This window comes from Ochotona princeps, chromosome 16 (genome assembly GCF_030435755.1).
Source record: "Ochotona princeps isolate mOchPri1 chromosome 16, mOchPri1.hap1, whole genome shotgun sequence".
In the NCBI taxonomy this organism is placed as follows: domain Eukaryota; kingdom Metazoa; phylum Chordata; class Mammalia; order Lagomorpha; family Ochotonidae; genus Ochotona; species Ochotona princeps.
In genome coordinates this window covers 2,847,332-2,870,502 of record NC_080847.1, presented here as the reverse complement: position 1 = coordinate 2,870,502, position 23,171 = coordinate 2,847,332, and the positions used below count along the sequence as shown (strand labels likewise).

The 23,171-nt window shown below is 51.6% G+C and overlaps 1 protein-coding gene across 1 annotated transcript in view; it reads left to right on the top strand.

The window, feature by feature from the left end:
- Positions 1-23,171, top strand: part of CDH13 (cadherin 13) — an 853,721-nt gene that overhangs the window by 772,299 nt on the left and 58,251 nt on the right. Inside the window, exons 10-11 of the mRNA XM_058674822.1 lie at positions 13,016-13,198; positions 16,531-16,784. Of these exons, the coding sequence (XP_058530805.1) occupies positions 13,016-13,198; positions 16,531-16,784 (437 nt within the window). The remainder of the gene's footprint in view (positions 1-13,015; positions 13,199-16,530; positions 16,785-23,171) is intronic.

Genomic DNA, 23,171 nt, shown 5'->3' with positions numbered 1-23,171 from the left:
ATGGACAGATACAGACGCACATGCAGACACACACACACACACGCTGCCCACTGGGACGTCTGCCATGTCTGGGTGCCGCTGGAACCTCACGGACAGGAGCTCAGGACACTGTCCCATGCTTTACGATGGACAGGGCATCCCCCACTCCACAAGTAATCATCCAGCCCAGAGACGATACTTGGTGACGTCAAGAACCCCCAAGTTAGATGAAGAACAGCAGTGGGAAACCGGAAGTCTTGGCCTGGACACTGTGGTTAAGTGACCCCAGCTCCAAGTAGTTCAGTCCACAAGGGAACACCGCTGGCAGGAGTAGCATGGGCAAGAGATGGGGTCACTGCGACAGAAAGACCCCGGGTGCGGAGGCATGGTTTCTTTTCTCCTGCTCCTTGTATCAGTGCTCCCTGGAAAGACCTTCGTTAACCTGTTCTTTTCATCTGTGCCCCGATAACTGCATGCATCACAGCACTTCTCAAGGGCTGGGAGGTCTTCCAAGGATCTTAGGGATATTTGCCTCTGGGCATCACCCTAATCCTGTGAGGGTGGGCACCACGGTTATTCCAGATGGCAGAAGAGATACAGAGGTATGGAGAGGTTAAGTGACTGGCCTGAGATCCCACTGCCAACTCAATCCAGCTTCTGGTGGCGTTAAACACGAGTTGCTTTGCTCCCAGGACTAGGCTCTTCTCCCTCCTCTCCTGTGTGTCTCTTCTGTTGCCATACCAGGATCAGAGCCCAGAAAAAAACAAAGGATGGTCTCCCCAGTCCTCTTTCTGTATAGAGCCCCCTTCCCAAGGGAGTGTTTCTTAGCCATCTGCCTCCACCCCCATGGGACTCACATGCTCTCGACAGCTCCACAGCCTGTCACTAGATAAGACGTGGATGTGCCAGTGGGACTCCCAGCTGGGCCCCTGGGATCGGTTGAAAACAGGAATCCACGGAGCAAACACAGACAGTGGATTTAGCACCGTTGCTTTTCACTAAGACATTTGGAATTTAACTACAGTCTAGAAGCTGAAAGTCAGTTCTGTGTATGAATTTGTACAAATCCCTTGCAATGAAAGCAGAAGGGGTGTTAGCATCGAGAGCCTAACCAAGAGTGACGATTTCCCTACCACGCATCGGAGATTAGAGACGCTCTCTGGCTGGGGCAGAGCTGTGCCACGTGCAAGATGGGGAGATGAGGGCTCCTTGCTGTGTCTTGCTTGTAAGGCTTTTGAAAAAGACAAGGCTCTCCTGACAACCCCTCCTTCTGAATCCCCACACCGTTTTTAAAGGAAAGACTGGATTCCTAGTGTGGCCTCATGGGCTCCAGGGCTCCAGGGAGCAAGCCAAGGCACAAGGGCCACATCCAAGTCCACAGGCATTTGGAATCATGCCATGATAGACAGAGTTGCTGTCTGACCCCAGGGTGGAATTCACTCCAGAGAATGTAAACATTCATCCATGTAAAACACATGTGTGGAACACACCCAAGTGTCCATCAGGTGATGACTGGCCACACAGACATGGTGTTTCCATGTAAGGGGGACTCAGGTCCTTGCCGAGACCTGGACAAGCCTGGCCAACACTGTGCCGGGTGAAGGCAACTAGGTACACACAATTGCACCCAGTCATTTTCCCTTCAAATCCTATTTTCTGAGGTTCAGCTGTGGCCTGGGAACGTCAAGTGGATAAATTCTAGAAACAACCAATTTATGTGTTTCAGGCCATGTGTGCTGTTGTGAGTGGTGTGGTGGGATCTCTAATCTGTCGTGCCTGGGATGTGAATCCTCCCTTTGTCCAGAGTGTCCGTGCTATAGACGCTGCCCTCCCGCTACTTGCTGATGGCCATCCGGCTATCAGTCATTGCTTGTGTTTGGGTGTCTGTGACCCAGCAGCTACAACAAGAAAGGAGAGTGGAGAACAAAGGGGTACCTTGAGAGAAAGATCACGCTCAGGTAACTTCTATCACGGTGTACTATGTGCTGGCTCCATTTCTCAATAGTGGTTATCATGAATCACTTCCCGTACCTGATCTATCAGCTGATCTATCAGCTGATCTTTCTCTTTGGCCTGGGTCTGTAGAGGACAAAACTTGCTATCACCATGGTTCCCTGCCATCCTTGCTTTCAGGCAACCGCTGAGCATCCTGGGATGTCTCCCCTGCAGGGAAGGGACCACGGATGTGTTGTATAATCCCATTGTAGGAAATCCCCAGAACAGGAGAATATGCAGAGGCAGAAGCCAGACAAGCCCTTATCAGGGGCTAGGAGCAGGTGGAGAAGGAAGGGGGTCCAGTGTTACTTTGGGGGGTAAGTAGGCGGGGGTTGAAAATGTTCCAAAACTGATTATGGTGATGATTGTCCAACTCTGGATAAACCAAAATCCATTCATCTGCACGCATGAAAGGGGAAAATATTAAAGCCTGAGAATTATATCTCCATAAAGCCGGTACCAACAAACAAAACAAAACAAAAACACAGCATCATACGGAGAGTCGACAGGCCTCTCCACTGGACTCACTGTGGCTCCTTGCTGTGTCTGGGGGAGGGGTCTCCCCAGCATTGTCATGTGATGGGATTTGTCTGAACATCTCTGTGATGTAGGAGAATCCCGAGTTGAGCGAGCAGGCGCAGCAGCAGCCACCTGAGCAAGGCAAGTGGCTGAGCAGAGGCAGATGTGGTGCAGCTTGTGATCCTGTTCACTGAGTGATGTGAAACATGGCAAAACATGCTCAAGAAACATCTGCGCATCTTTAGCGGCAGCCTGAAGCTTGCAGCCCGGTCTCTGAGTCACTTGCAGGTGCCCAGTCCTCCCAAGGTGCTGGTGTCTGCACCACAGCCTGTGTCTGCATTTGCTCACAAAGTGGCCCTGTGGTCTGCGGTGGGGCAAGCAGCTATTTGGTGATGACAGTAGGGACACCGAGCAGGGCCCCCAAGTGGCAGAATGGTGCCAGTAGCTGTGGGTGGGGACATGTCAGAGAGGACAGTGCAGGTAGAGCCGCAAGCTTGAGAAACTGCCTTTAAGTCCACAAGACAGAGCTAATGTGAGGAAGAAGAGAGACCAGAGACAAGCAGAGATAGACAGACTGCAGAAGGCCCAGGTGCCAAGGGAAGGACTGGATTCCTAGCAGGTACAGCCAGAAGCCATGGCAAGGCTGTGAGCACGGCAGCAGCAATGGGTGATGAGCTGGGTCCAAGATCCCCAGGCAGGTATTCAGGACAGAAGGGATGAACTCTGTAGCAAGAGGACCCTTGGCCATCACCATGCAGAGTGTTGTCTGGGGGGGGGGGTGTCAAAGCAATAGACACTCAGGGGAGAGGGAGTGAGACAGGCTGCAGGGGAGCTGCCAGCGGCTCTGCTTGGACAGGTGCTAGGGAGCCAGGCAGCACCAGGCAAGTCCCACACAGATACCTGGAGAGCCAGCACATGTAATGTGTAAGTTATATCTCAGGCACTGCACAAGACACAGAAGAACAGATACCACATCACTCAGCCATGGTCACAGCTGACTTCTAAAATGTGTCCATCACCCAAGCCAGCATCTGCATTCTGTCTCCATGCCCCCGCCTCTTTGGCATGGTTGTTGGAAATGTCATCAGCCCAGCTTCACAGCTCATCCTGAGTCACTGCTGATGGGCTGGCTGTGGACAGTGAGGAAAGGGAACATCCCAGGATGATTCCCGGGTTGGCAGCCACAACCCTTGGAATAAGCTGTGATGTTAAGTGCCTCGAGAGGGAGAGTGATTTTCTTTATGTGGAGGCAGAAGATGGAAAGAACTCTATTCAGATGTGACATTCAAGGTGCCCATTAGACACCAGCCGGTGTCTCTCTTCCCTCTTCCCCCCAGCCCACCTTTCAAATAATTTTTAAAAGCCTACTTAGGTGCTTTAAGCTGTGTTGGCTCTCGCAGCATCTCCCAGTCTCCCACTCCCCCTCCCCCCAGGAAGTGGCTGCTTCTTTCTGACTGCACTAAGCATTTTGGGATCACTTCAAAGACAATGAGGCAGAAGCCCCCAAGGTTCCCAGTGGTCCTTCAGCCCCCAAGGAAGCACTTTGTCACGGAGCCCGCCTGCACTCGGGGACAGAGCCACACATGGCAGCTGCTACACGGTCTGGCAGTGTCCTTTTCTGCCTCCCTGAGTGGCCCCCATTCCCTTGGGCACAGGTCTCGTTCCTGCTGGAGCGGTGGTGAGGTGGACAAAGGGAACAGAGACAGTGTGGCAAGGGCACCATCACTGGGAGACAGGCCCCGGATGCCACATGCTGATGTGTGACACCCCCTCCCCACTGGCAGCACATGGGCCTATGAGTAACCTTCAGTGGCACCTTGTGGCTCACCCATAGCACCTCTTCACCTCCCAGGACCCAGTTCAAGTAAGAATGGGTGCCCAAGATCTTAACGTTGGATCGTGACTGTGGGAGGGTACCTTGCCATCCACCTGAGACAAGCTATTCTCAGCCTTGGCTTCTCATGGGTCATGTGAGGGACCTTTGAGAAACACTAGTGCAGGGGTCCCATCTGGAGAACACCCTCCCCTGGTGAACCCTCTGCCTGTCAACAGTTTCCACGGCCTCAGCTGTGCAGACCGCACATGAGCTATACCTCAGGGGTGCAGCTGAGACCCAGGGGAGTCATGGAATTACCCCATAAGACAGGGGCCACCCCAAGCGTATGCACCTGTAGCATTTCCCATTGCTGTGTGGGTTTGTCCAGCACTGATGATGCAAACCACAGCAGATGTATGTGGTCAGACATGCTATGCTGCCCACTGGGAGACTGCTCTCAACTGTCTCACTGGAGGACAAGGAAGAATGCTTATGTCCTTGTTTCTTAAAGAAAGAAGCTCCACTAGAGGAGAGATGGCCATGTTAAAAGAATGCATGTGTTCAAATCCTGGCTTTCAGAGAAAAGAGAATATAAGGCATATTTGCATCTGACTCTAAAAGTTATTGCTTCTGATCCCTAAGGCACTGAATGCCAAGCTTCTTTTTAGAAATAGAATTCTATTTCTTAACCCGAGAAAAAATATTGAGCCTCATCTCCCTGAGAACTCATTATTTCATTTCTTCGTGTATGTGTGCGTGCGTGTGCACGCGTGCTGGCCAACTCGAGGAGCGGAGGTGGGCAAGTTCCACAGAAGAGGACAGCCAGTAGAAGGGGGACAGCCAAGTCCCTGGAGAGCAGAACCTAGCCCAGTGTCTTCCCTGAGGGTCCCCTGCCCAGCCCTTTGAATCTGCAGCCATGTGTGGGACCCTGCTTTCCCGCCCCCTGAACTGACTGCAGGACATGAGTAGATGGAAAAGGATGAGCTCGGAGAGGCAGGGGAACGAGTTTCCGCCAGACCAAGCGCCAGCACCGCCTCCCTCGCCAGCCCTGCACCTGTGCCACCTGGACTGGGCAATGGGTGGTCCTTGCCAGGCCACACAGAGGATACAGAGCTCTCCTTCCAGCCAGGCACCATCCTGGGGGCAGAATCGCACCCATAATTGTGAGGAGCCTGCAGTACATGGAAGCCAAATCATGTTCAAACACCCACAACTGGCCACAGGTGCATCCTTGGCTATGTGACAGTAAAAGGAAATGGTTCCAGAAATGGTTGAACACTAAATGTTCAGCCTTGTCATGGGTGTGAAAAACATGAAGAAAGGGTGTGGTCGGGAGGTAAGGCTTTTCCTCTCACATTACTACTCTGAGTCTTGCTTCCAGTGGAGTCCCTGGCATACAAGAGACAAGGAGCAAAGATTTATTAAGATAGATTCTTGCATTTTTCACCCTGGGGTGAATCATAATCACAGGGAGACAGGATCACAGGGCCAGGGCAGGGTGGGGGGGGTCCCACATGTGGCTGCAGATTCAAACCAGGCATATCTAATACACCTGTCCCTTGTGAGTGTGGTCCCAGAGGTTAGCGTCATTTGCTCTGGCAATCAAAGGCAAGGTAAGGATAAGCAAGGATCTGGTTGACAGATACACGCAACTGCAAAGAAAAGAGCTCCTTCCACAACCATCCAGGGAGATATGATATATAAGCAGCCAACTACACAATGAGACAGGCCTCGGTCCAATCAGAAAAAGCCACAGAGGTTTTCACCATGTTGTCAGGGTGATTAGTTAGCGCTCCACAGGAGGCAGCATGAAATCAGTCATCGTTGCCATTGCTAACGTGCATATCTTGGTCACGTGGCAAGCTCCTTGAATGCATCCTATCTTGATAACAGTCACTCTGCCTACACGTCAGGCTATCAACAAGAGGTTAGCATCTTCCCATAAGCTATGTCCTCTGTGGAAGCATAGACAACGGATGTGTTTGCTCATCTCTCTCCTACCCTGTGATCCTCTCTTACAGGCACGTGCTTTATATATCTTTCTGAGACCTTATATTTGAATTTTCCAAAGCCGAGGCCCAGATGACTGCATGCAAGCTTTGCAAGTTCAACATTAGCTGTCTGTGAAACTTGAGTGCTAAGTGCTCGTGACTCTAGCAGTCAGACCGTAAGCTCATGAGCGTGCAGGGATTTGGAGGCACCTGCGTTGCTTCTCCCCGCCTGCAGATTTCCGTTCATTCCATCTTCAGATCAGCCAAAAGAGCAATCCTTTGCTCTCCTTGCTTAGTGAAAAAGAGCATTGTTCTTGGTATTTAATGAAAGTCTTCTCTCTGGCAATGGCCTCTGTCCACGCAGCCTCAGGCGAAAGGTCCATCAAGCAGCTTGGTCCACCCTGTGAGAGAAAGGAGAGTAGCTTGGAGGAGAGGACCCCTGAGCTGCAGGAAGTCATCTGGAGCCGTTGCCCACAGTGGTTACGTAGAAATGTCTTATTGCTGGTGTTTGGTTTGCTGCACAGTTTAACAGAAAAGTAACTTTATCTATTTTTTCCAATTAAAGGAAGTAATGTTACAATCAACAATTCCTCCTGCTCGACTGTGGTAAATTAATGTCTATCTCTTGTTTTTAAATCACAAAGTGAACACTGCTATAGAAATGTAAAATGGCACTATTTCATTTTAATCTATTTAATTTTCCATTCTTGAATTACATAATGAGGTTAAAACATTGAATAGAATTAATAGAATGAGTGTTTAATTAAGCAATAATGAGTTTCTAAATGGATGCGCAAAGAAACCAGCTTTGTAGTTTATGCAGGAATCAGATAATGGTCCTAACAAAGACTATAATAATTATGTTGAAAGTTTTTTTGTATTTAAAGATTTTTGGCTATTTTGAATTATCTCAGGAGTAGATTGAAACATGACCCTGTGCCTTGCTGAGACTTCACCTGACTTCCTAGATGAATTCCAAATCCCTTTCCTTGGCCCAGGAGGCCCTGCTTTGTCCAGCTCTACCACCCTTTTCAGTCCGATAGCACACAGCTCTCATCCCAACCCGCCCTGAGCTCCAGCAGCCCTCCTCCCTTCCTCTCTTCCTCCCTTCCAGCCAAGCCTTCTCCTCCGTCTGGCCGTTGCTCCTGCTATTCCACATGTGAGCAAAGTTCTTTCCCCATTCATCTTCTTTCAGTTCTCAGAGACATTTTCACTGATAGTTCTTTGTAATCTGGCTCAGGCACCTGCCTGCTTTCCCCTACCCCAGCACATGGGGCCCCAAGCTCCCCAAGAACAATGTGGCTTCTTTCCTAATAATTAATGTATCTTTATAGTTTATTTCCTCTTTTCCTCTCCAGCCTGCAATATTCCTGATAAAATATACTGTGTCTCTTTGTTTACTTTTGTATCTCTGGATGATTGTATGATAGGTAGATGAATGGATGCTTGAATAATGAAGGATGGATTGAAAGATGATAAATGAAAGTTGGATGGATGGTTGATGGATAGGTGAAAGGATAGATGGATGAATGATGAGCAGCAGGTGGATGAATGGGTAGATGAATGAATGGATAACGAATAGTTGATCGATGAATGGCAGACAGGCGGCTAATAAATGGGTGGGCAGATAAATAAATGGATGATGAATATATGGATGGATGACTAATGAATGGCAAGTGGATAGGTATATGGGTGGATGAATGGAACATGAGTGGATGAATGGGTGGATGATGAGTGGTTGGTGGATTGATGGATGGATGGTGGGTGGGTGGGTGGAGGGGTGATCGATAATGAGTGGCAGATGGATGGATGGATGGTGGATGTAACTGTGGACCTATTTCTACCTTTAAGAACATGTTAGGGCCACAGGAATTCCTGGGATATTACCTCCTTTACATTCTACTTCCACTTGTACCCTGAGAAGATACTCAATGTATTTAATAGACACCACAGATATGTCTCATCTCAGCATAGCCCAAATATTAGCTTATGAATTCAGTCAGTCATGAGATTTTCAGATCTGGCTTTGAGCTAAGCACTGTGCTGCATTCTGAAGTTCAGGGCTAGCTCAAGTTTCATGTGCCATTATTAGAGAGCAAAATAGTGTGAAAATTTAGAGTCTCAGATTTTGTAAATTTTTTCTTCCTATCATGAAATCATGGTTTTTAAAATACATGCAAATCTACCTGGTGGGATGGGTGGGCAGTGAAGGCAAAGGAACCTAGTGCTTGATAATGGGAAGTGGGCACAGTTGCACTAGAGCTGGGATACGAGACAAACCCACCCAGCCCTGCCGTCTCCAGGGCCCAGGCAGCAGGCAAGGCCTCAGTCCCTCCTGGTGTCACTCCTGAGTGCCCTTATTGCCACAGCTCCTTCCTCCGGGGTGGTGGATCATCCATCCATTCTGTGTGTCTCTGCTGAGTCCTTCTGTGGGCCTTGCCAAGTGCAAGGCCCAGAAAGAAAGCCAGGAACGAGTTAGATGCTCATGAGCCTCGAGCTGCCTTCAGTTATTCTCTGTTCCAGTATTTGCATCTTGGCAACGGGGCACTCATCCTGCATTGATGTAGCAACTTCTTACTTATGTAATGACCGTAGCACATGTCTACATGTCTAGCATCCTTGAACTCTTAGTGCAACCTGTGCCAGGTCCTCGTCCAGCTGACTTCCTAAGGCATAGGCGTCAGAGTGATGCACAAGGACCGGCTAAAGGCTGATGTCTGCTGTGATCCATGTGGACAGAGAACTGTCCTCTGGCTCTGTGCCACAGCAGGAAGGAAGGAAAGACTCCAAAGTTAGAGCCTTGGGAGGACCCAAGTAGCCAGCTTGGTTGAGAGCAATGAAACTAGACCCTGGACCACTTGATCTGACCTTTGATTGACTGTAACTTTGGACAACACGTCCTTTCTTCTCTCTGCAACTGAATGCATCTGCATTCTGAAGGTGTTGGCTGGCACTTGTGTCCCCAGGACCCCCATAGGACACATGGCAGACAGCAGTAATGGCTCACCACACTCCTTCCTGCTGAATCTGCAGGATCTGCAGCTGGCACTCGGGCAGCCCTAACTACTCGCAGTTGGAGACACTCCTAAATGACATTTCCTTGGACTTGGCTTCTACCACGGCTCTCACCTCAGATGTCTATTAAACTTGTCTGGGCAGCTTAGGAAAATTTTGAATCCCAGACCTGTCCCCTGACCAACTGGACTTTTTTTTCCCCAAGATTGATTGATTGGATGATTGACTTAAAAGTCAGAAGCAGGGGACGCAGTGTGATGGTTCAATCAGCTATTCCACCTCTTCAAGCTCCAGGATCCCATAGGGACACGAGTTTGTATCCCACCTCCCTGTTTGTGGGCTAGGAAAGCAGTAGAGGACAGCCCAGGTCTTGGGAGCCTGTACCTGCCTGGGAGACCCAGAAAAGCTCCTGGCTCCTGTCTTCGGATTGACTCAGCTCCAGCCACTGCAGCCACTTGGGGAGTGAAACAGCAAATGGAAGATCTTGCTCTCTGTCTCTCTTTCTCTCTGTTAATCTGTGTTTCCAATATTTTTTTTAAAGGCAGACTGATAGAGAGAGGGGAAAAGATAGAGATCTTCCATCTGCTGGTCCATTCCCTCTAAGGCCACAGCAGTCAGAACTGATCCAGGCCAAAAACCTACAGCCATGAACTCCAGCTTGGCCTCTAACCTGGGCAACAGGAACCCAAGCACTTGAATCATCTTCCACTGTCTTCCCAGGCACATTAGCAAGAGTGTGGGTTAGAGGGCCCAGCACAGTAGCCTAGTGGCCAAAGTCCTTGCCTTGCATGCACTGGGATCCCATATGGGCACCAGTTCACGTTCTAGATGCTCCACTTCTCATCCAGTTCCCTACTTGTGGCCTGGGAAAGCAGTGGAGGACGGCGCAAAGCCTTGGGACCCTGTGCCCAGATGGGAGACCCAGAGGAAGTTCCTGGCTCCTGGCTCCTGGCTTTGGATCAGCTCAGCTCCAGCCATTGAAGCCACTTGGGGAGTGAATCAGTGAATGGAAGATCTTCCTCTCTGTCTCTCCTCCTCTCTATATGTCTGCTTTTCCAATAAAAATTAAAAATCTTTACACAGAAATGCTGGAAGCCAGCTCCAGCCGAGTTTGGAGCTCAAGAAGGATGTGTGGCGTCGGTGAAAAGAATAGAGACAGACGCTGCCACCTGGTGCCCTCCTGTAACAGCCCGAGGAGCTGTGCTTTTTTATTTACACAGACACATCACAAGCTTCTACACAAACAACTGATTGTTCTATTTTTACTTCAAGACTAAGCGGACATGTACAGACATTTGGTCATTCTGTCTGTACTTCATTGCCAAGCAGGTGCCCCTAAAGACAATTCTGCAAAATACTGTATTCATATTCTTCAAAGCAAGCTATTGTTCATTCTTCGGTAGTAGCCATGGAGCAACAGCCAGGACTCCAAGGCCACGGCACATGCGATTACCTGCTAATCAGTAATACATTCCTACCACATTTCTGTTTCTACAGTTTACCCATCATTTAATGGAAAAAATATGTCACAAGAAAAGAAACATAAAAATCCAAGACAAACATTTCAAATGTTAAATCCCCCTACAACTATAGGTTCTACAACCCCATAAACAATCAAACAATGATTAAAAGCATATCTCCATAATATTAATAAAAGCATCCTTTAATTCCTATAGCCAAAAATTATGTAAGTGGCCAGAATAGCTGCATTTCCTGTGCTCCAAAGAAATTACAGACTATCCTTTAAGACCACAGTAACTAAATTTATTACCATAGCAGTTTCAGCTCTTATTCCCATTGCTTTCATTAATATTTAGGATATTTATCAAGACCCTTCCCAGAAGGAGTGCTGCATGTCTGGGCCAGACTCTGAGGCAATGGTTAAGCACCCAATAAAGGTGTCCAGAAATGGCATGAGCTTAATTGTGTTCCTGTGTGTAAATTGTCAAAGGCCCACTCACCAAGACATCATCAGCGACATTAACTCTGAAGCTCACATTGGTCGCAAAACCATCTCACAAGGGCAAACAGCAATGCCTCAATGGATTAAAGAATTCTTAGTGGGGTGCTTGAGTGTCCGTGCAAACGGGTGAAACCACACCAAGGTGGTCAGAGAGACATCTCCCGGGCCCTGCCAAACAGCTGGAAACCTCTCTGGGCCCTGCCAAACAGCTGGAAACCTCTCTGGGCTCTGCCAAACAGCTGGAAACCTCTGGGCCCTGCCAAACAGCTGGAAACCTCTGGGCCCTGCCAAACAGGGGAGCTATTCTCTTCACACCCTGGTGTCATCCACACCCACTGCACGGACCCCAGCAAAAAAAAAAAAAAAAAGCTTTAGAGAAAGAGGGGGGTTGGAAACAGAGCAGCCAAAACTTCAACTGCCACTGTGATGTGGGATGCTAGCATTGTAAGAAGTAGCCTAAGCATTGTGGCACACATCAGCCCCAGAATATCTCTGTCTCTCTCTCTTTAAGCCCCTGAGTCATTCTGATGTGCAGAAAGGGCTGAAAGCAACTGGTCTAATTTTCAGGCTCTGTGATTTTTGTGAAGGGAAAAGATAGCAGATAGAAACTGTAAACCTCGCTGAGCCAGGAATCAGAGGAACTGGGCCTGATGCTTGCCCTCCACATCTACTTCCAGGTCATGCCCACCCTGTCTGTATATCCCAGCAGAAGTCAGACACCCCTTTTAGGGCCACAGACAACTCACCCCGGCTTGCTGAGTGAGCAGCGAACACATAAGTCCTTGGCTGCTCCCATCCCGCCACTCCCAGGCCCCAAGATTGAGGCTCAAGATAAATGATTTGCAAGTCAGTTAATCAGCAGCTGCTCCTGAAACTTCACTCCTCAAATTACTTCTCTCTGAATCCACGGCTTTGTGACATCGTGTGAGTGTCTCTAGACTCGCTCTCTTGCTAATTGAAATTCTATGGCATTTCTTCTTGTTGTCAGCTTGTGGTTATTATTTGTTTATAAGATATTTGCGAGCAGACTGCAGCTCACCTGTAGCGTGTCAGAAGTAGGCACCCAAGCAATATTTTATGCTTCCAGCTCAGAGGAGCTCAGGAAATTCTCTTTCTCTGCGAAAGCTAATTTCTTGTTTATTGATGTATTTCCACCACGCCTACTTGCAACAAGCATTGGAGATGTATTACAATAAAAAAAACACGGGCATGACAAGGTTTCAGCCCATTGATTTATCCGTTTCCTTAGAAAATGGCTGTCCAGTCAGGCTTGTTATGGGTGCAGGGGTGGGGACAGTAACACCAATGTTCTCATTTAGACAAAGTGGCCCGAGTGGCAGGGTTCTCGGGTCAGACTCATGGCTCTGCTCCTCTGGCCACCCGGCTGCAAGATCAGATGCAGACCAAGCACACACTGGCTCGGCTTCTGGGCTCCTGTGGCTGTCTGCATTCAAGTAGGCCTGGGGAGAAGTGGGGCCCCAGGAGGCCCAGCAGGGGTGCTTAGCCTAGCCCCGCCCCACCCCGCCCCACTTGGCCCAAGGTCTGCAGGAGAGAAATCTGTCTCAGCCTCCCCAGCCCAGAGGTAGCATCTTGTGGGTCATGATCTTTCCACTTTATTATTCGCAAGTCAGTGGAATTATACATATTACATACTCAACGCCACGCTACAGCAGAGCCCCATAAATGCTGCATGTTATTATCTAAGATGATGACGGTTGCCATTGCCTTTGTCTGTAGTTTCAAGCCACGGTGGAGGAAGGAGCTGTGGGGGTTATTGTCAACCTGACCGTTGAAGACAAGGATGACCCAGCTACGGGCGCATGGAGAGCCGCCTACACCATCATCAACGGAAACCCGGGCCAGAGCTTTGAGGTCCACACCAACCCCCAGACCAACGAGGGGATGCTTTCCGTCGTCAAGGTAAGGGGACTGCTGTGCTGTCGGGGTGTCCGTGGGGGGCCCAGAGTTGAGGAAGTCAGGGAGAGATGGCCCTGCATCCTCTCACGCCCCAGGCTCCCAGCTGCAGGCTGTCCTGGTAACCTGGGTCATAATGAAAAAAGCTGTCTTGCAAGGGTGACTTGGAGAAATCCAGACCTAGAGACCTCCAGACACTGGCCCAAGAAGACCCACTGTGCACTACGGGCACATGAGAGGCCTTTGCTCTGTCTTGGCAGGGTCTCATCACTCCCCCGTGATGAGCCTGGCCGGCAGTCACCCCACTGGGGGCCGAGGAGTGAGAGCCAGGGGTGGGGAAGGAGGGTGCTATTCCAGTGCGGATGTCTGCACAGTCTTCCAGGAAAGCGGCCGGTAATCCTCCCCGTGGGGGATCCGCCTGCCTTTGTCCCTCTGCAGTCTTTACTAGTTGTTGGGACTGTGGCCAGTAGTCAGGCGCCAGTGGGAGTGACTTTCAGCATGGAAATGAGATTAGGAGAAGCTCTCAAGTCTGCTGGGGTCACCAGGTCAGCCTTCTTGAACCCCAAAAGTTCAAACCAGTGGCCCAGGCAGGTTTTCCAGGAAGTGTTCCTGTTCCCAAGGAGAAAGCCTGTTAGGGCAGAGATAGAAGCTTATTCCCTCAGGGTCCTAGCTCCCTCCATCTGGAACCCTGCTCCATCCCCGCTGTGCCTCCATCCTATCCACGCCCTCGGGAGGAACATGATGACCTCTCCAAGGTCTGAGGCCACCTGCCCCCAGGGCAGGGTCAGTGGGCAGAGGCAGCACACTGCTGCCAAGTCACCATGTGTCTTTGGCCAACACCCCTAGCCACACTTTCTCTGCCTCAGTTTCCTTGTCTGTAAAGTAGAGGAGAGAACATCACCTCCTCCTGGTTGGCGCAGCCTGTGCAGGCTATCGCGTCAAGGAGTGATGTGCGCTGGGCAGTTCATGAACTACGGGCATCGACATCCCGCGGTTCTGCAGGTTGGGGTCCAGGGCAGGGGAGCAGTGGATGCAGCTTCCAGAGAGGACCTGCCCGCTCGTGGGGGCCACTTCCCTGCTGTGTCCTCATGCCCTGAAGGGGCAGGTTGCTCCCTGGAGCTGCTTCTACAGGCACTAAACCCTGTTAGGGCTGGCCATGCCTCTCAGCACCTCCGGTACCTGCCTGCCCACCCCGCCATGCCCCAGCCCTACTGTTGTGTTTCCAACACATAGACACAGAGTGGGGACATAGATGTTCCATCTGTAGCCATTGCTGGGAGGACCCAGGGCCCACATGGAGGTTGTCAGGGCAATGCCTGTCACTCATAGCCTGTGGTAGGGCCCTGAGGCTGCCATGACAAATCAGCACAAATTTAGTAACTGGGGGAAAAAAAAGCATTGTGGTTCAGTTGCCTTAAAATTCGTATAAGATCAGCACAGGGCCCTGGCCCATGGCCTCTGCCTCCATCCCTGAGACCAGCAATGGGGCCCCATCAAAGTTCCCTGACTCTGCCTACCCTCCTGTGTGGATGACCCAAGATAGCCCCATCACAAGGCCCTCTCTGCCACCTCTCTAGTTCACAGATTCCGGGGGTTAGGACGGGAGCCCCCGGGGCTGTAGCCCGGCCCAGAGCTCTATGAGCTCCCATAGACACTCCTGCATCCCCAGCCATCTGTGTCTACCGCCTGGTCTCCCTCCTCTCTGCTGTGCCTTACCATGTCCAGCTGAGCCCACCTCCTGACCTGGCTGGCCTCCTCTGTGGCCCAAATTCTGCTCCATGTTGAGGGTCCTACTAAGTGGGGAAGTTCAAGGAAAACCTCATGCTGGTGGCAGGAAATTTCCTTGCCTTAGATTCAGGGCTCCACCCACTTACCAGTGTGTTCCTAACTTCAGTTCCAGACGTGGAGCCAGCCTGAGATAACAGATGTGCTTGGGGCCTCCCCAGGGAGCTCACTGCACCTGTCCAGGGCTGGTGTGGGATCAACTTGTTTCTTGGGAGACTGGGCACTGTCTCTCAGCCCTGTGCAGAGGACAGAGCTGAGTTATCACAGCTCAGCCACCCCTTAGGTTCCTGCCCCATCAGTGTCCTAACTGGATGAGTAACTGCTTTCCAAGCATGGCTGTTGTTGAAAATTTACTTTATCAGAATGCAATTTCTGGGCATCATGCGGGATTGGCAGAGATCCATTGACAAAGGTCCATGGAAAAAGAGAGAGGAGTCATAAGGTGACCCTATGACCCAGGGTACACATAGAAAAGTGTGTGCGTGTGTATATGCATGTACCTTCCCAGGTGTGGGGTGCCAGCACTGTATGCATGTAACTGTAATAGTCATGAAAGGAAGTGTAGTCTGCCTAAGGCCTCTGGGCTCTGCTGCTGGACCCCACCTCTGTCCAGGGCCCTTGCCTCCTGTGTACCCAGACAGCTGCTTGCTAGCTTTCATTTGAGTATCAGTCACAGCCCTTGGCTCAAGCCCATCGGTCCTAGCGTGAAGGCCCCTGCTGCATAAGCCTGAGGAGTCAGTTGCCTTTCCCAGCAGACATTGGGGAAGCTGCTATGAAAGTGCAAGGGGTGCCCCACCAATCTCCTTGGCGAAATCTCCTGGGTAGGCCCTCATGGACTGCCTCCTGGGCAGGACAGTCCTCCGCTGCATGGTGCCTCCCTGGGCAACAGTCGCAATTCTGGCATCACCATCCGTTGTGCAACAACCGGGCACAGAGCCCCGAGCCATGGGGACAACTCTGAAGGCCCCACACTGGATGCCCTCAGGGGACACGCCGGGGCCCAACCCCGTGTGTCTTGGACTCTCAGGCCCTTCTCTGTGCATCTACCCACCAGGCAGCTATGCGGTGTGCTAGGAACTGCGCTCTGGGACTCCACGGCTGGTGAGTGGGAACCAACCATCGCGACCCACGGTGACTCACAGTGACCTGAGATTGCCATTCCTCCCTGGGAAGCGAGTGAAGCTCGCGCTACAGGATCTGCCCTTGGCCTGAGCCCCACGAGTATGGAGAATTGTGGGGTACGGTTCCCAGGCAGGTAGGCTTTCCAGGGGCACATGGCTGGAGAGCGGCCCTAGGAGAGCTTAGCAGGAAGGACCCAGATCACCAACCATGTGCAGTCCTTCATTTCCCGATCTCAAAAAATACAAGTAACAGTGTCCACATTTATCTACATATTTCATCTGCTCTTTCTTAAAGAGCATAATGCTCAGTGAGCGAGGCCTGGCTGGAGCCCTGGGGTGCCTGGCATGGCCTCTGCCACTGCCAGGATCATGCAGCAGCGCGTGCTGGAGCAGCCTGCGCAGCACCTAACGCCCCCGTCTTCTGCTTCGCAGCCCCTGGACTATGAGATCTCCGCCTTCCACACCCTGTTAATCAAGGTGGAAAACGAGGACCCACTTGTGCCCGACGTGTCCTATGGCCCCAGTTCCACGGCCACTGTCCACATCACCGTGCTGGATGTCAACGAGGGCCCAGTCTTCTTCCCAGACCCCATGACGGTGACCAGGCGGGAGGACATTTCCGTGGGCAGTGTGCTGCTGACGGTCAATGCCACAGACCCCGACTCCCTCCAGCACCAAACCATCAGGTGGGTGAGCAACCACACATGGGTGGCAGCAAGACCTGCGCCTCCTCTCAAACACTGCGAAATGACACCCAGGGGTGGTCTGCATGAGGGGGAGGCGAGTGTCGTAAGGCAGACAATTGTGGGGACTGGATTCGTCACAACCAGGTCTGCTGGTGGCCAGCATGGCCCCCAGAAAGGAAACCTCCTAGTGTGTCCAACCCCAGCTACATGAGCAAGGAATCGGCAAACCCACATAGAGATGAGAGAGGATGGTAAATCCAGAGGTCTGAGGTCTGATCACTTCTTAGCTGCCCTGCCTTAGCTTGTCCCAGGGCCTTCCCGTCTGCTGGACGCTGGATGACTCTAAGCAACCAGACAAGAAGGGGACCAGCCAATGCCAGGCCCATAGAGGAGGGCTGCCGGGGCCAGGCCTGTGCCCAGTGAATGACAGGCAGAAAATGGTCTCCAGAGAACCCCATCTTCATTCCTCCATCTTCTCTTCTCAGCACTTGCTACAAGATGTTTCCTGATGAGATTTAATTAAATGGCCATCAGCCACGGTGCCTCCAAGGCCACAGGCTGCCCTCACCAACCAGACAGAATTCAGCGTGCAGGTCCAAGTGTCAGCTCGTCTTTGCAGGAGAGAACTGTTCTGCTCCCAGAAACTAGCCTTTCTCCCCTACGAGACCCAAATCACCACATGCTAGACCTGCTCTTAGCAAATACACCTCATCTTTTCCCAGTTTGCATTGTCTGAAATGAGCCACAGTCCCCCAGGCAGGCCTTGGCCATGACTCTGGCTCCCAGAGGAGGTCAAGGCTGTTTTCTGGATTTGTGTTCAGAGAGCCTCTGAGATGTCAGATGAACGGGAGAGCAGTGTAGAATGAGAACCAAATCCTGTAACCATGGAATGGGACGCGGCTCTATTCTGTCCCCTTGTTCCTCCTCTCTCTGCCCCTGCCCAGCAGCTGGCAAAGCAGCCAAGGGATTTGAACATCAAAGGCGAGTGCTGAGAGGGCAAAGCCTATAGCTTGACAGGATTACAGGGTGGAGGCACACACATGTAGGGGTGGGGAGCAGTCCTCACAGGAGCTCAGCTGTCACCTCCATGGGACAGTAAAGCCAGGCTGGTGGGAAGCAGAATGATTTCACAGGGAGGCCTCTGTCCTGGCTGCAGGGTATGGAAGGGTTGATGCAATGGGGTGCCCTGGGGAGCTGAGATGAGAAGAAGCTGAGAGGGGAGGGCCTGTCTGGACTCCTGTGGAGGGGTGTAGCCTGTGGACGACACAGCTGTGTAGTTCTCTTGCCCACGACAGAGCTCAGCTCCCGTGGGCCAGCCTGTTGTAGGTGCTGCTCTTCGGACCTCGGGTGCGCGGGGCACAGCCTTCCGAGTCCATTCGTGCTAAGTTGCTGAAGTGTTTGTAGCTTTTTTTTTTTGGACGGACACAGAATTCCTTGTTTCGGCATCTAGACGCTCTGGTGTGTGTTCTGCCCTGGTGTTAGGGTTAGGAGGTCCCTGTCTACTCCAACACCACATCACCACATCAGGACTGACATGAGAGCTGGCCGCACCCTCCCCCTGCGGACACTGGGGCTGGCTTCTGCGACTGTCCCGTAGGCCACCACGCAGCCATGGGTCCCGGGCACCCTTTGCCTCAGAGCCGTTGAACTGCAGATGCAAGAGGCATGACGGATAGTGGATCACCTCAAACAGCCTGTGAGGACTCCCAGGCCCTTCACCCTGGAGTGTGTGCTCAGGCAGCCACACAGCCGTGCTGATGCCAGGCGTCTCCTTGATAGATCTGTGCTGCCCGGTGGACTGTGGGGAGGGTCCTTGACGTGGGGAGCCCTGGGATTCAGTCTGGTAGAGCTGAAGAGGAACATTCCAGATGAGAGGCTCAGAGAAGACAGATAAGTGCAGAATAGGCTTCCCGCACAGGGAGGAAGCAGGTGGCTGTCCCACCGGGCTGTCACGGGAGGAAGCGGGTGGCTGTCCCACCGGGCTGTCACGGGAGGAAGCGGGTGGCTGTCCCACCGGGCTGTCACGGGGAGGAAGCGGGTGGCTGTCCCACCGGGCTGTCACGGGGAGGAAGCGGGTGGCTGTCCCACCGGGCTGTCACGGGGAGGAAGCGGGTGGCTGTCCCACCGGGCTGTCAGGAGCCCAGGGCCCTCTTGCTCACCATTCTACCGCTTCCAGCCTTGCCCCTCTTCCTCGTGGTGCATTATGGCCGTCAGTGTTCCAACCTTCCTATCTTCATTGCACACCCCGGGCAGGGAGAAAGGAGACAACAGCTGCCTCTTGCATTTTAAGACAACTTCCTGGAAATCACACTTCAACTTAAATGTATTAGTCATACCTAGCTCCAGAGACCATGGAAGCAGTCGTTTTACTGAGTAGCAGTGTACCAACTTTTAAGGCTATACTGAAGAAGAAAGGAAAAATGGTTATTGCGAGGGACCTAGAATTTTCTGCCGTGACCAACTCTGTGAACTGAATCTATTTGATAAGAAACTATAGGATAAATTTTGAGGATTTTGCATAATCAAAATGATACACAGGTGTGTTGCTGATGACTAGAAAAGAACATGAGGGCTGTGGTTATTCGTTCTTGGGTTTAATGATATTTTAGAGTTGTGACAAGCCTACTGTCACACCGGGAGCTGTGTGTTCCCTGGCAAGCAAGACAGACCCTGTCTGCAACCACCAGGAGTTTCAAGTCGTGAGTGTACAAACTTGCGCCACAAGCGGTGATGCTCCCAGAAAGGAGGATGCAGTGGAGGGGAGCCAGAGGGAGAGAGGAAAGCAGGGACCAGTGGCCCTGGAGACACAGCTGGGCGGCCCTGCTCACTGGCTTGCAGGCAGCATCACCGACTCACCAGGCAATCACAGAATTATGCCCAAACCCCAACCTGGTCCTCCTGGGAATCGGGTGCCACCCCACGGTGGGCAGAGATTCCCAGCTTCCCCTGGGAGACGCAGGCCATGGGTGGTCATCAATGAAGGCTTCTCGCAAAACATTCTCAAAGCAAAACATAGCAATAATTTTGCAAATTTTACATTTGGAAGTGTTCCTGTTTGGAAAGCAGGTACATATTGTTACATTTAATGGGATTTAGGATGAGGCAACCATAGAGAAAATTCAAAGGGACCCCATGGCCTTAATCCTACTGCAGCCCAACCTGGGGCCAAACCATGCTACAGGTGTTTATAACAGGAGCTCTGTGAGTTAGTGGGAGCCGGCTGGAGGTGTCAGGATAGCAAGGATTTTTTTTAAGCAACATTGTTTTGTTTTGTCTTAATCTTTAAGCACTAATGTTGACAACCATGAACATACTTTGCACATGGCCTTGTTTTAAACCACTACAAGCAGCAAGATTTAGGTAGGACACCCAGGCCTACCTACATGAAAATTACATTACAGGGCCATTTCCGGCAGCCCGGATTTAAATCCAGCCTGTTCTTTGAAGCCAGTCGGTCTGATTCAGATCCAAATGAGACAGTACAAAGCTCTCGAAAACTACAAAGCTTCCTTCGTCCTGAATTCTTCCCAGCACTGTCTTTTCCTTTTTTTTCTTCTTTGAGGCACACCCTGCCTCCCCCTCCTCTGCCTTTGGTCTCCAGTTCTCCTTTGCCCAGTGGCACAGTTCCACACATTCCAGCTGGCAAAGACGCCATGCAGAATCCTGGCAGTCCTGCCCCAGAGGGTGTGTAAGACTGCCCCAGTTTTCAGTTTCAGCTCGTCTCCCTGTTTTCCTAAAACACTTTGTCTGATCTAATACTGCAACCCATTCAAAGAGAGTCATGACTGATGGTGGGAAATTGAACGAAAAGCATCAACAGCTAGGGGTGCTCTGCTGTGCACCTCTGAGATCTCGCGGAGTACTCGGGGAGTACTCGGCTCACATGAAGAGGAGCTCTTGTCATCTTATAACACAGAGATTGCATTCACACAAGGGGGACTGCTTTAAAGCCCCAAACCCAGACCCCACCCCAGAGGGAAACATTCCACTTGAGATGACCCCCCATCCCATCTCCTACACACACACACACACACACACACACACACACACACTTCCTAAATTTTAATCAGAAACTAAAGTCCAGATAGTAGTATTTCTACCTGGGGAAATACAGAGAAAGGCCTCCATCCTAACATATATTACATATATTTGTAACACATTGTTCTAATTAAATGCTATTACTGATCTCAACAATAGGGTTTGGGGTGAGGACATTTTGCAGTTGTTGTTCCTTAATGAGTTCAGATATTTCTTTCTTGAGTCAACAAACCCAGAGCCAGGGCTGTAAATGAATTGTTAACACTGATACCTTGGTCATCTCTAATTAAACTGATGTCTCTTCCATCGGAAGGTGAAGGGGGAAGCCCATTTTATGGCCTTCCCTGGTGTGGATGCTTTAATTATTTATGCAAATGTCTTAGCAGGACTCTCGCTCCTTGGGGTCAGATTTCTGTTATGGAGATGCGGAGAGAAACGAGAAGTAATAAATTAAACATTGAATTTTTAAAGTTTAGCCTTTTCCCGTGATCTGGAGAGCAAGTTCTCCTTGCTGGCTTGGTTGAAGGAGCTCGATCTGTTACTGTCAGACATGTGGTGTCATGAGTCGGCAGCGAAAGACGTGGTTCCAGACCAGCTGGATCTGAGTGAAATGATGGCAGTCCTTTCTGTGTGCCCAAGCCTCAGTTCTCAGCACCAATATAGAAAACCTGGACACACACACCAAAGAAAGATAAGGAAAAAGAAAAGAAAACGCTGACAAACAGGAATATTGCTTCACGGCCCATTATTTCCTATGCTGCGAGGTCTGCTCAGCTTTGCTTTTTCTGTTTTGTTTTGAAGATGTATGTATTTTTATTTGAAAGGCATATTTATAGAGAGAGAAGAAGAGATAGAGAGAGCCCTCTTCCATCTGCTCACTGCAACATCCAGAGCTGGGCTGGTCCTAAGCCTGGTGCCTGGAGCCTGGAGCCTGGAGCCTGGAGCCTGGTGCCTGGAGCCTGGAGCCTGGAGCCTGGTGCCTGGTGCCTGGTGCCTGGAGCCTGGAGCCTGGAGCTTGGAGCTTGGAGCTTGGAGCCTGGAGCCTGGAGCTTGGAGCCTGGAGCCTGGAGCCTGGAGCTTGGAGCCTGGAACTTTTTCAGGGTCTCCCACATGGATTCAGGGATGCAAACTCTAGGGCCATCCTCTGCAGCTTTCCCAGGCCAGAAGTAAGGAGCTGGATGGAAAGTGGAGCAGCCAGGACATGAACTGGTGCGCATAATGGAATGCTGGCCTCAGAGGTAGCAGCTCAGCCTACTATGCCATGGCACCAGTGCACCTTTTCCAGTTTGAATGAAGGCGTCGGACAGAGAGGAGGCTCGCCTCAGCCACAACCAAGCAGTGGCAGCAGAGAAAGCTGCCCCTTTTTGCCTGTCCGCTGAGTGGGACTCAGAGCACTCCCCACGGCTCCTGGATTTTCTCCAAGCCCCTTTCCCCCTGCTATGGGATGTGCGGGCAGCATTTCTTCCCAGCCTTTGCCCAGGCACAAGAAGAACTGGGCCTAAGGAGGAGGGACATCAAGTAACACAGCACCATAAAGCAGCACATCCGAAGCAGGCGGTGCGGGTGCGGAGAGGTGTAGGGAATGGCGGGCCATCCGAAGCAGGCGGTGCGGGAGCAGAGAGGTGTAGGGAATGGCGGGCCATCCGAAGCAGGCGGTGCGGGGAGCGGAGAGGTGTAGGGAATGGCGGGCCATCCGAAGCAGGCGGTGCGGGGAGCGGAGAGGTGTAGGGAATGGCGGGCCATCCGAAGCAGGCGGTGCGGGGAGCGGAGAGGTGTAGGGAATGGCGGGCCATCCGAAGCAGGCGGTGCGGGAGCAGAGAGGTGTAGGGAATGGCGGGCCATCCGAAGCGAGCGGTGCGGGGAGCGGAGAGGTGTAGGGAATGGCGGGCCATCCGAAGCAGGCGGTGCGGGGTGCGGAGAGGTGTAGGGAATGGCGGGCCATCCGAAGCGAGCGGTGCGGGGTGCGGAGAGGTGTAGGGAATGGCGGGCCTTCGTCACTGCAGAAGGAACTGTTTTACTGTTTGGGGTTTTGCCTTGGAGTGTCAATGTTAGAAAGTCCCACGTTACAACCGCGCCCTTTTCATGACTGCATTTTTTCAGTGCTTCCTTAAAGCCTCTTACTGAGATGAATTCCTACCTCACCTTACCCTCCTGCCCCTCAGCCCCAGAGAGGGAAGGGTGGAGGAGGGGCAGGGAGGGAGGGGAGGGGCAGGGAGGGAGGGGCAGCCTGCGACCACCCACTTCTGCTTCTCCTCTGCAATGCTGTGGACACCCAGGGTGAGAAACTTGTTCCCTCCCCAGATGGACCTAATGGCCAGGACTTGGTTGGGTCTCCCACGTGGGTGTCAG